The sequence below is a fragment of the Microtus oregoni genome, unplaced genomic scaffold (assembly GCF_018167655.1).
Source record: "Microtus oregoni isolate MIOR12 unplaced genomic scaffold, Mior012 000229F_ref0000137, whole genome shotgun sequence".
NCBI classification, from domain to species: domain Eukaryota; kingdom Metazoa; phylum Chordata; class Mammalia; order Rodentia; family Cricetidae; genus Microtus; species Microtus oregoni.
In genome coordinates this window covers 864-12,657 of record NW_024544896.1, presented here as the reverse complement: position 1 = coordinate 12,657, position 11,794 = coordinate 864, and the positions used below count along the sequence as shown (strand labels likewise).

At 50.1% G+C, this 11,794-nt stretch overlaps 1 protein-coding gene and 1 long non-coding RNA gene across 2 annotated transcripts; both read right to left on the bottom strand.

The window, feature by feature from the left end:
* Positions 1-1,598: 1,598 nt before the first annotated feature.
* On the bottom strand, positions 1,599-2,495 carry LOC121445616 (macrophage migration inhibitory factor). Its single transcript, XM_041647760.1, has 3 exons — positions 2,264-2,495; positions 1,917-2,089; positions 1,599-1,795 (listed from the first exon to the last, which is right to left on the bottom strand). The coding sequence occupies exons 1-3, from the start codon at positions 2,369-2,371 to the stop codon at positions 1,729-1,731; spliced, it is 348 nt and encodes a 115-aa protein (XP_041503694.1). The 5' UTR covers positions 2,372-2,495; the 3' UTR covers positions 1,599-1,728.
* A 38-nt stretch (positions 2,496-2,533) lies between these two features.
* LOC121445610 lies at positions 2,534-11,413 on the bottom strand. Its single transcript, XR_005973969.1, has 3 exons — positions 11,285-11,413; positions 8,597-8,706; positions 2,534-2,631 (listed from the first exon to the last, which is right to left on the bottom strand). It is a non-coding gene; the product is annotated as an uncharacterized LOC121445610 (long non-coding RNA).
* Positions 11,414-11,794: the final 381 nt, after the last annotated feature.

Below are 11,794 nucleotides of genomic sequence, written 5' to 3'. Positions count from 1 at the left end.
TGTAGAGCAGAAGGCGCCAGGTGCAAGACAGGAGATCAGCAGGAAAAAGAGGTTCTGCGGTTGGGGACCCAGGAGTCTGTGGAAGGCCCGACCTCAAACCCAACCCTGTGGTTAAGAGTATGTGGCAAAGGCCCGGATTGAGGATGGAAGCCTGCCACACAAGAGGTACTCAGATTCCATAGGGCAGCCCCAGATTGTCCCTAAGATTGCAGCAAGGACATGCCTCCCAGTAAGGAGGCAGGCAGGCGTGGCATGCCTTCATGAATGCAGAATGAAACAAAGAAAATCACAAGGCCCCTCATGGTGATAGTAAGCTAGGAAGGGTCTTGCTTTGGGAACCTCTAGGGATGGCTGGCCTCCACACTGAGGAGGCATCTATATTCATGATTCAGTCTCATGAGCTTTGATTCTTTCTAAACAAACCCCCTGCTGGCCCTACTTCTGTCCTGATCTAGTGGTGGGGGCGGTGATGTGTCTGATATGGGGTTCCCCTTCTTCCAGGGTAAAGACTCCATTCTGCTAACGATGGAATACAAAGGGCAGGGATCCTGGCAATCCTGACCAGGACTCTATACCTACACTAGGCCTTAGGTCTCTGCACACAGGGAGACCTCTGTCAGAGGCAAGCTCCTCACTCCCAGTCAGACGTCTGTTTCTGTTCCCAGGCAGGGTCCCTCAGAATCCAAAAGCAAATTCGAATTCCTTGGGATTCTTACAAAAAAAAAAGATTTATCTCAGCGGGTCTCCTTAACTGGAAGGCTTCACACTAAGGAACAGCGAATTCCTTCGGGAGAGCAGCAGGTTCTTATGTTCTTATGACCAAAGCTGAGATTCCGCCTACCCCACCTGTTGTGGGGCTAAATCATACTGGACCTTCGCCAATGACTTTGTTTAATGAAAACGCCCAGAGGGCCAGTACCTTTTCTACCCTAATGTTAATGATAAAGAGAAGGCAGGTACTCCCTCCACCCTCGTGCTTCTCAGGGAACTGCTGTAGGAGGGGGGCGGGGAGCTGCCTGTTCCCCCTGAGCAGAACACAGGCAATGAGTTGGGGAGTGTGGCCCAGGGAGAATTTTGTATCTTGGCCACCTCTTCCACCAACATACCTAAACTGTCCCAAAGTTCCAGAACAAGTAACTATCCAGATCGAGAAACTGGAACCCTTGGCTTAGCGCCGTGATTCTTGGGGAGGAAAAGTTGGGCCGAGAAGAAAGGTGCGGGCCCAGCTACCCACTCTTCTGCTCGAGTAATCCCCTCTTCAATGAAAGCACATTACAAGAGCCGTTTATTATTGCGATAAGAACATTCGGGATTCCCGCACGGAGCAAGTAACTTATTTCAGGAAGCAACTCCTGCTTGGGAAGCTCTGACACGGGGCTCTTGGTCTGAGGTCCCTGGTGATAAGTCAACCCCTTTTAGAGGTAAGGCCAGCATAGGAAAGCCTGGACAAAGGGGCATCTAAACCACGGTTTTTGAGAGAGGCAATGGACAACTCTGAGCCTGCCATCCCACCCCACCCTTCCTTTGCAACCTGGGCTTCATTCAACGGCCCTGCCCTGCACCAATCCCTCTGCAAACCAAGGAAGAAGAAGCAACCGTGGTCTCTAAACCATTTATTTCTCCCGGTCGGAGGGTGGACATTGCTACGTGTGGACGAAAACAGAACACTGCGTGCAGCAAGGCTCCAAGAACAAGAACAGCGGTGCAGGTAAGTTATTAGGCCAGCACTCAGGCGAAGGTGGAACCGTTCCAGCCCACGTTGGCTGCGCTCATGTCGTAATAGTTGATGTAGATCCTGCAAGAATGAAAGCCCGACTCAGCCAAACACGCGGTCTCGGCGAGCGTGACGGTGCCCTCTGGACTGTCCCCGCCTCCCGCCGACCTCCCAGCTCCCCTCACCCATCACCCCCACGCACCGGTCAGGGCTGATGTGCAGGCGATCAGCCAGCAGGCCGCACAGCAACTTGCTGTAGGTGCGGTTCTGCGCGCCGCCGATCTTGCCGATGCTGTGCAGACTGCATAGGGCGCAGGGGTCGCTAGAACCGCTAAAAGTCATTAGCTGGTCCGGGACCACGTGCACTGCGATGTACTGCGGGGGAGGGGAGGATGGACACGCGGTTAGCCCGCCTGAAAGACTACGGGCCACAGGTCTCCGAGAGAGCTCCAACCGCCACCCGCCGGCCCGCCTTGGCTCTCAACCCCATTCTTCCTCTACCCGACTGACGGTTCCACCCCACTCCCTTCCTGTACCCTCCCTGCAAACCTGTGCCGGCTTGCCGGTGGCCTGCGCCAGCTGCTGGGTGAGCTCGGAGAGAAGCCCCTCTGGCACTGAGGCGCGGGGAACGTTGGTGTTCACGGTGAACATCGGCATCGTGGCGGAGGGATTGCACGCAGTAACTAGAGGACGGTGAAAGGCGGGATGTGGCCCAAGTCAGGGATCAGGGACCTGAGCTACGTGACCCAGCTCAGTACCGCCCCAAGCCGGCTGCGGCTCCTCCCCTAGCTCCGCCTCCGATGACATCAGACTACGTACCAAAAGGGGCGCAACTGCGCTTCTGCGCACTCCTACTGCTGGCCTTGGTGCGGTTTGGTGCTTTGGTGCTCCAGGAAGCGCCTTTGTCTCTTTGTTTCCTAAGATAGAAACGAAGAATGCATCATTTAGTAAACTAGGCGGCAAGGACTTGACTCTAGCGATTAGCTTTGTCGAGTCATCCCTGGTAGATGCTACAGATTAACTGTACGACTTGAGCAAGTTCAGGCCTGAGAAATTTCTGTTCCAAGTAGAGAAAAACTTCAGCCCTTGATGTGTGCTGTTAGGTAGTCATGTTGGCTTTCTCTGTCCTGCCAATGGGCCAGGAATGACCGACTCCAGTGAATACGATTTAACCTCAAATAATGAGCCAAAAGCGTGGTGGCTTGTGCTTGGAGAAAAAACAATCCTTACTCTCCTTGGGAACTTCCTCTGAGCTTGTGGAATTGGCAGACCTGTGGATCCCTTACTGGTCTCTGTTCTCCTGTTGTACCAGCAGTCAGCCTTCCCTCCCCTGGCACAGTGCCACCTTCAACCCAGCCACTTTCAACTAAGACTTTTTGTGTGTCCTGAGCCTCCCCGGACATGTGTCCGCAAGGCCTACAATCCGACACGTGTAGGTCCTCGTAGATGGGGAAGGAGGCAGAATGGAGTCGCCATCCAGTTACTTCCCTGCATCCTTGCTGTTGCACAAGAGGGAAGATGCTTGGGAGATCTCCGGGAAGGGGGGGTGGGCATAAGGAAAAGGTTTTGAGCCAAAGGTACCAGTTGGGCTCCTCCAGGCCTTAAGGTATAATGCTAAACTAGGCAATTGTCGGCCCTCAGGGAAGCACTGCTCAAGTTAGATCGCTCAGAGTTACCCTCATCTAAGCCCTTGGTAGACTTTGTATAATTTTCTCACTAACAAGCCAGACATCTGGCAGGTGCCCAGGAAATGTCACTGGGATTCTGGGTCTCCCTTTGTTTCCCTAGTTCTTTTTGGTTTGTTAAAAATCTTGCAGCAAGGCAAAAGCATGCAATGTAGGGGATGGCAGCACTGTCTTGTGACTTCAGGGTTTGTACTTGGCTCAGAAATGGAGACATTTGTGCCCCTGTTTGGCTACCAGACTATTGAAACAATGGTTCCCAAGGAAATGGAGTTTCCTCAGGAGTCTCAAGCTGGAGAACGAAAAAGGCCAAAGGCTGGAGGAACTTGTCTCCCTGAACGAGAGTTCAGACAGCTCTGAAGATTTGTCAGAAGCCTCTGCAGAAGGATCTGGAGCTGAGACGATGCTACTAAGGAGGATCACACCTTGACCAGGATCGCTTAGCCATGCACACCCGTTGCCCTCTAGTTAAGCCTAGACTTCATATCACAGGGCCCGGAAGATGAACTTGAGGTGAGGATCATTGGATGCCTTAAGGTTTCTGTTGCTGCGAAGAGACACCATGACCATGGCAGCTCTTAGAAGAGAGAACATATAAGTGGGGATGGCTAGTTCCGGGGTTTAGCCCGCTCTTGTCATGGCAGGAAGCAAGGAAGCATGGTGGCAAGTAGGGCAGGCGTGGTGCTGGAGAAGGAGCTGAGAGCTCTCCGTCTGGAATTCTACATTCTGGAAACAGGAAGAGAACTGGCCTGAGCTGAGACCTCCCAGCCCAGTCCCTATTGATGGACCTCCTCCAACAAGGCCACATCTCCTCCAACAAGGCCACACCCCCTAATAGTGCCACTCCCAGTGGGCCTGTGGGGGCCTCTCTATTCAAACCGCTGCACTGGGCTTCTTTCATTTGTTCTTCTTCCCAGTGTGGATGCTTGAAATAAACCTCCCTTCTCTGTTTTTCTTCATTGTCTTTTTAATTGGACTAATGAGGATGTGGCCAAGGGTAGGATACCAGGCTGCCAGGGGGCATTGATGGTAAAATGGAAAAGTCTGAGCCAGCAGGGGTCCGAGGTTTCCTCATTCCAAGGTTCCTCTGGTCTCGGGTGCAGGGGGTCCTTGACTTTAGCCCCCCCCCCCCTTTCTCACTCTGGTAGCTTTAGCCTCTTGTCCCCTTGGTTTGTCCTTTAGGTATCAGTTACAGAATTTGCTATACTTTTTTTTTTCATTTTGGTTTTTCAAGACAAGGCTTTGTGTAACTTTGTGTAACTGTCCTGGACTCTCTCTGTAGGCCAGGCTGGTCTTGAACTCAGAGTTCTACCTGTCTCTGCCACCCAAACTCTGGGGTTAAAGGTATGAACCACCACTACCCAGCTAGAACTTAACTGCTATACTTAACAGGTTATGGGTGTTAGGTTTTGGAGCTAAGGGCTAATTGCCTTAGCATAAGCCTTTTTCTCATGACTTTTTCAGACATGACAAGTGCCCTATTGGGAGCCAATCTGTGGTTCTGGAACCCCTTAACTCCCCAGACTCCTCAGATGCCTAGATTCCAGAGGAATAGCAAGTACCACGATTCTCATTTCCCCGAGGAAGTTTACAGGCCAGGGTACCAGGCCCCAAGACATCAAAGGACAGGCTACCAGGGACAGCTCATCACCCCCACTCACATAACAAATACACCTTAACTAAATGTACCTTTCCTTCTCCATATCCTCAGGGCCACATACTCCTTTCCTGAAACAGCCTGTCATGAAACAGCAAGAGAGTCCCAACGACAGTGGGTGAGGGGCAGACAGAACTCACATGGGGAGTTTTATTGGGGAAGGGAAGGGAGAGGGGAGAGAGGAAGGGATTGCAGAGTGACCTCATGAGAAGAGAGGAGAGGAAGCGACAGATGCAGAGAGAAGAGGAAGAAAAGGAGGAAGTAGGCTGAGTTCTGCCTTTTAAAGGAACAGGGTACTGCCTGCCAGGCACACAGGGGTAAGTACTCTGCCAAGTCCCTAGTGGCCATGTGCGCCTGGATACTGACGACCTGTGTGTGGACTTCCAAAACCTACCATCTTGGAAATCTGTAAGAAGGGGAATCCCCCTCCCGTGTAGATTTGAACTCAGATTTCCCATAATGTTTTCTATGGCATTAATAACTCTATAACCAAAAATGCCATTGCTTCATTGTCCCCCTTGAGTCCCAAACCCAGTAACTTTCTCCTCCTTCCAAATTTATGTGTCTTATGTACACCACATTATGCCTAGGACTCTGAGAGCTCAGAGAGCATCAGATACACTAACTGGAGTTACTGAGGGTTGTGAACCACACTGTGGGTGCTGCAAATTGACCCCAGGTGCTCAGCAAGAGCAACAAGTGCTCTAAAACACTAAGCCATCTCTCCAGCCCCCAAGGGACTTTCAGTCAGCGGAATTGTCAGATTCCAGTGACAATATTTTGCAATTTACCTCTAAAGTCAGGAACAAATTAAGGAATCTGTCCCAGAGAAGGGTTTCATATTTAAAGACATACTTTTGGGGACTGGAGAGATGATTCAGAGGTTAAGAGCTCTTCACTGTTCTTCCAGAGGTCCTGAGTTCAATTCCCAGCAACCACATGGTGTCCCACAACCACCTGTAATGAGATCTGGTGCCCTCTTCTGGCGTGCAGGCAGAAATGCAGGCAGGACACTGTATACCTTTAAAAAAAGGTTTTTTTGGCACCCTTGAAAACACAAGAAGGGAGCTTACCTGAGTCTGACTAAAGAAAAGGTTTTATTGGCACCCTTGAAAACACAGGAAGGGAGATTACCTGAGTCTGACTACTTGTGTCCCATTAAAATCCCCAGGGATATGAAAACAGTTGTCATGGTAATAGCACTTCATAGCTCCTTAAGTACATTCCCTCCAAGGTTCATGAGATGTTTATGCTTACATCTGAACATGTGCACATCAAGGAACATCAGTTACTAACAACACTATGACACCTCAGCACCACACAGCCTGAATCCTGACACACCTTAGACCATAGGCAGCCACTCCCTGTCAAACCTCCTACTTTAAAATGAAGGAGCAGGAATAGGCTTGAATTCCCTGACCTTTAGTCAGGGTGGAATGGATCCACCTCTACGGGCCATCTTAATGTCCAAAACCCTATAAGTAACCACACCTTAGGTTTCTTGTTTGTAGCCACACCTGTTGGTAAAAATAAGCCCAAACCTCTCTGACCTTTAGTCCAGGTGGACCGGACTCACATCCATGTGCCCCCTCATCCCCCTCCCCAGCTCTGCCCCTCTGGACTTCCATAAGGAAAGAATTTCTCAAATCAGTTCCCATCACAGTCCTTCACTATAGCCCCATACGTTCATGGGGTGTGCAATGGCTTGAATGCTGAATGTTCCCCAAAAGTCCTTGTGTTAAAGGCTTGATCACCAGGGTATGGCTAGTGAGAGGCCCTGCGGTAGAGATGGAGACTTTAGGGGAGGTGGTGACTACACAGCAGGCATGTCCTTTAAGGGGACTGTGAAACCCCAGGTTCCTACTCTCTTATGGGCTTCCTGTTTACTAATGGAGCAGTTTAGTGCACTGGCTGCTCTGTCCTCCAGCTGGGACTGAAACTTCCAGAAGCAGCGGGTGGTACTTTTTTTTTCTTTTTTTTCTTTTTTTTCTTTTTTCTTTTTGGTTTTTCGAGACAGAATTTTTTTTGTGACTTTGGAGCCTGTCCTAGAACTAGCTCTTGTAGACCAGGCTGGTCTTGAACTCACAGAGATCCGCCTGCCTCTGCCTCCCAAGTGCTGGGATTAAAGGCACCACCAACGCCCCGGTTTGTGGTACTTTTTATAAGCTAATTGCCTTAAGTATTTCTCCATAGCAACAGGAAATTGACTCTTGCAGTCTCTGGGAAATAGGTTGGGAAGAGGTGGGCGGGGCCACATCCTGGATGCTTCCCTCTGTCCAGGCTCTTGTGACTATCATGGCAGCAGGCTCTCATCTCAGGCCCACTCCCCCAGGTCACACATGTCACCTACGGAGCCTGTGGGGAAACAGGACTGGAAAGTGCCCCACTGCCTACACATGGCAAAAGCTGACTGCCACAAGGTTGGCCTTACACGTAGTATTTGAAGACTGTTTTAAGGAAGTGTAAGGAAATGGTCAACAGACAGGTGTCTCAGAACCTGGCCCAGAGCCTCTGGCCAATGGCAGGAGAGATTACATAATCACACAGACAGACCAACTCTCTCTCTCTCTCTCTCTCTCTCTCTCTCTTTCTCTCTCTGCACATGGCATTCAGCTGCCTTTCTCAAGAGTTTGCTCAGTCCATTCATAAACAGAGCGGGAAGGGTAACAAGAACAGAAGACACACGGACTCTAAGCAGGTACTGCCTAGTAAGCCTGCTAGCCTACAAGACTATGTCAAGCAACTTCTGTTACAGTGGCCAAATACCCGGAGAATCAACTCCAGCTAATTACTGGAGAGCAGCTGAGCTCTGCTGGATGCCTGCCACGGGGGATGAGACAGCAATCTGAGGCTGAATCAGAATGCTCCGTTTCTTTCATTCATCTAGGTGGCCAGGGATCAGCAAATGTTCAGACAACTGTTGCCTCCTTTTTACAAGGAGACTCCCAATTTTGTTGGGAACTGTACCCCTACTCCCACACTATTTAGATGTGTATCCCAATAATGTAACTTAGCACTGGGGGGAGTTCTAATCACGATGCTACTACTATGCTTTAAATATCTGTGTCCTCGTGAAAATCTGTGTTGAAACCTCAGAGTAACGGCGTGAGAAAGTGGGGCCTTCGAGAGTACATAAAGCCATGGGGGGGGGGGGGGTTGGAGAGATGGCTCAGAAGTTAAGAGCATTGCCTGCTCTTCCAAAGGTCCTGAGTTCAATTCCTGGCAACCACATGGTGGCTCACAACCATCTGTAATGAGGTCTGGTGCCCTCTTCTGGCCTGCAGACATACAGACAGAATATTGTATACATAATAAATAAATATTTGGGGAAAAAAAAAGCCATGGGGGCTCAGCCTCATTGGCAGGAAAGGGCTGGAGGCAATTAGAGAGATCCTTTGTGCCCTTTGCTTATTTATTTGGTGTTAGAGGGATTAAACCTAGGGCTCCAAGGACACTGAGCTGTGTCCCTAACTGCTTTATTCCTCCTGTTATGTCACCCTGTGCCAGGTGAGGATGCAGTACCCATGGGGATGTAGTACTCACCCTTTGTGCCATTTGAGCACAAGGCCATCAGGTACCATCTTGGAAGCAGAAAGGGTAGTTCTCACCAAGCACTGAATCTGCCAGGGCCTCGGTTTTTGACTCCTTAGCCTCTAGAATAATGAGAAAATAAATCTATCTGTTACGCCCAAATTGTGGAGCTTCCCAAAAACCAACAAGGAGACCGAGTTTTATATGTAAAAGCAAAGAGTCTTTATTCTTATTCAAGTTTGAACTTGGACTCTCCGTGTACCTAAAGGACTCGATGAGTCCGAGGTTCTGGGAGGCTGTGTCTGGGAAGGCTCTTGGGAGTGGTAGTCCCTTGCAGTCATGGTTCTGAGTCCGTAAATTCAACTATGTGTAGACTGGATACTAGAGGAAAAAAATCATGCTTGTGCTGAGCGGGAACACTTTCTGTTGTTACTTCTATAATAACTATTCACACAGCACTCATAGTGTTATTAGAGTATGATAAGTAATATAAAGATGTTTGAAAGTCTACAAGCGAACACGTGCAGATTCTATGCAAAAATCATTTAAGGGACTGGAGCAGGTAACAGTTTCAGGTTTCACATGATGTCCTGAAGCCAATCTCCTGTGGATACCTGAAAACAGCTTATTTTATCAGAGTATTGCTTCCTGACCTTCTTAGCTGTTCAGACTGGGAGTTGGGCTCACAGAGATAAAAATGTCTTGGCATAGCCCCAGGCCCTGCTCAGGCTGCATGCAGGTCATTCAGCTTCCATAGAGTGCCACACTCCTGAACCTGCCTCTTCAAGCTGATGACTGGAAGCCATGTTAGGAAAGACTGTACATGGAGAAAACCTGAACATCCTTTTGGTTTGAGACAAAGTATTAATCTTGGATTTCCCTACAAGAAGTGATGGAGGGTGGTTGATTCAGGTGTTGGGCAAGTCTCTCCTGCAGTGGTCCCTATACCTGTTGCCATGGCTCCCCTTGAATAAAGTCTTCCTTAGTGATGACTTAATGGCTGTCATTGACTTTCTTTCTTTCTTTCTTTCTTTCTTTCTTTCTTTCTCCTTTTGACAGGGTTTCTCTGTGTAAATTTGGAGCCTGTCCTGGAATTTGCTCTGTAGACCAGGCTGGCCTCGAACACACAGAGCTCCACCTGCCTCTGCCTCCCTAGTGCTGGGATTAAAGGCGTGCACCACCACCGCCCAGCTCTTATTTTCTTTAATGACGCCCAAGAGAGTCTCAGATTTGAGAGCTGGTGATGGCTCAGGAGAGGCAAGGACAGAATTGGACTGGGGTCTGCCATGGAGAGATCCCGCCTCAGTCTGTTGAGTCTACAGTGAAGCCGGCATGCAAGTAAATGCTTGTGGGAAGAGCGAAGTCAATAGATGGCCGTATTCTGTGATCCTAGCACTGGGGAACCGGAGAGGCAGAGTGGAGGCAAGAGAGCATTGAGTTCGAGACAGTCTAGGATACACAGCAAGCCTCCAGCTCAAAACACAAACAAGCTGGATGTGGCAGTGCATACTTGGGGTGGGACTGAGGGCGTCAGGAGGATCAGGGGTTCAAGGTCTTCCCCTGATACATAAAGATCAAGGTTAGCCTGGACTACGAGATCTTGATCAGAGGCTACAAGGGTAACTGGGCCTATCTTCCATCAGGCCCTCCATTTGCTGACTCAGCAGAACATGGTGCGGGAGTGGGGGTGTATGTAGCCATTAGAGGAACTGCACCGTGCTGCTAGGCCCCTCCACACATCCAAATCAATGCACAGTTACATTACAGCCACACAAAAGAGGCTCACATACATTGGCAAACAGGACCACAACAGGGCAGCCACGATTAAGCCCTTAACAGTTTCCACCTCATTAAAAGAACAGTTTCATTCTTTCAAGGCCAAGTGTTGGTGATGTGAACTGGAGCTCCCAGAAGAAAGGGGGGTTGGGTGTTAAAGATTCAAAAAATCTCCAGAAATGAGCGCTGGTCAGAAAATCAGAACTGGTCTTACCCAAACGACAAGTCCAGCCCGGAAACCCAACAGGCTCCGTTTAAAGCTGAGGCCAAATCCAGCTAGGAACAGGGGTGTCCAAAGAACACCTACACACCCACACCGACACGTTCCAGCCCTCGGCTTCCAGGATTGGACCGGGTATTTTCACCCAGGGAGAAGGCTGAGAGTGGAGGTGAGATACGCCCGTGGAACACCAGCTGCTCCTGGCACCTCCGGGGGGCGGAGTCACATTCTGTCCGAGCTGTGGAAAACCAGAACTCCCTCTGTTGAGACTACCTGGTCGGACACTTTTACATCTCAGGGAGAATTGTTTATTGAGACAGACCGTACTCAAGATAGCCTGCTTTGCCTGAGCAAGCTATTAAGAGAAATAAACCAGTTTATAAGTAAACAAAAGAGCGACCACAGATCTCTCAAGCCCTGCGTGTACCCTCTCGTACAGCGGTACGGACTTCACCAAAGCCCAGAGCCCACTCCTGTAAGAGCCCCGACCAGCTCCCTCCCCTTCTCACAACTTCCTTCTGGCGGGGCAAGTCTCTGACCCTTGCTGCCATGCTAATCAAGGCAGGTTCATCTGCTGAGGTCAGATTTTGGTCTCTTTCCTGCCTTTTGTTCCTTTATTCTTTGCTTCTAAACCAAACAGAAGAACAGTAGAGAGCAACTGTATTAAAGGTAATCCCCTCTCCCGGGTCCCCGTTGGAGCTCACCTGTTCTTCTGCACCTCCGGGTGTCCTAGACTGGGAACCACCCAGGCCGGTCACAGGAGCTTCGCCAGGAGCCGTCTCAGGTCAGCTCTGCACCGCCCTGGCTCCATCCCGTCCAGACTTAACTCTGAGGATTTCCCACAGGGCACAGACACTCTTGTCACCAGAGGGCGACAGACTACATATTCTGAGAAGCCACACTTAAGTCTATTTATGTGTCTGTGTGCGGGGAGGGGTTGTGGGTGTGAGTGCGTGTGTGTGACATTGTGTGTGTGGAAGTCATTGACAATAGGAAACTTCTGGGAGCTGATTTCCCCCTCCAGCAGGTGGGTTATAGGATGAAACTCAGGGCATCAGGCCTGGCAGCAAGCACTTTTACCTGCTGGGAGCTGATTTCCCCCTCCAGCAGGTGGGTTATAGGATGAAACTCAGGGCATCAGGCCTGGCAGCAAGCACTTTTACCTGCTGGGAGCTGATTTCCCCCTCCAGCAGGTGGGTTATAGGATGAAACTC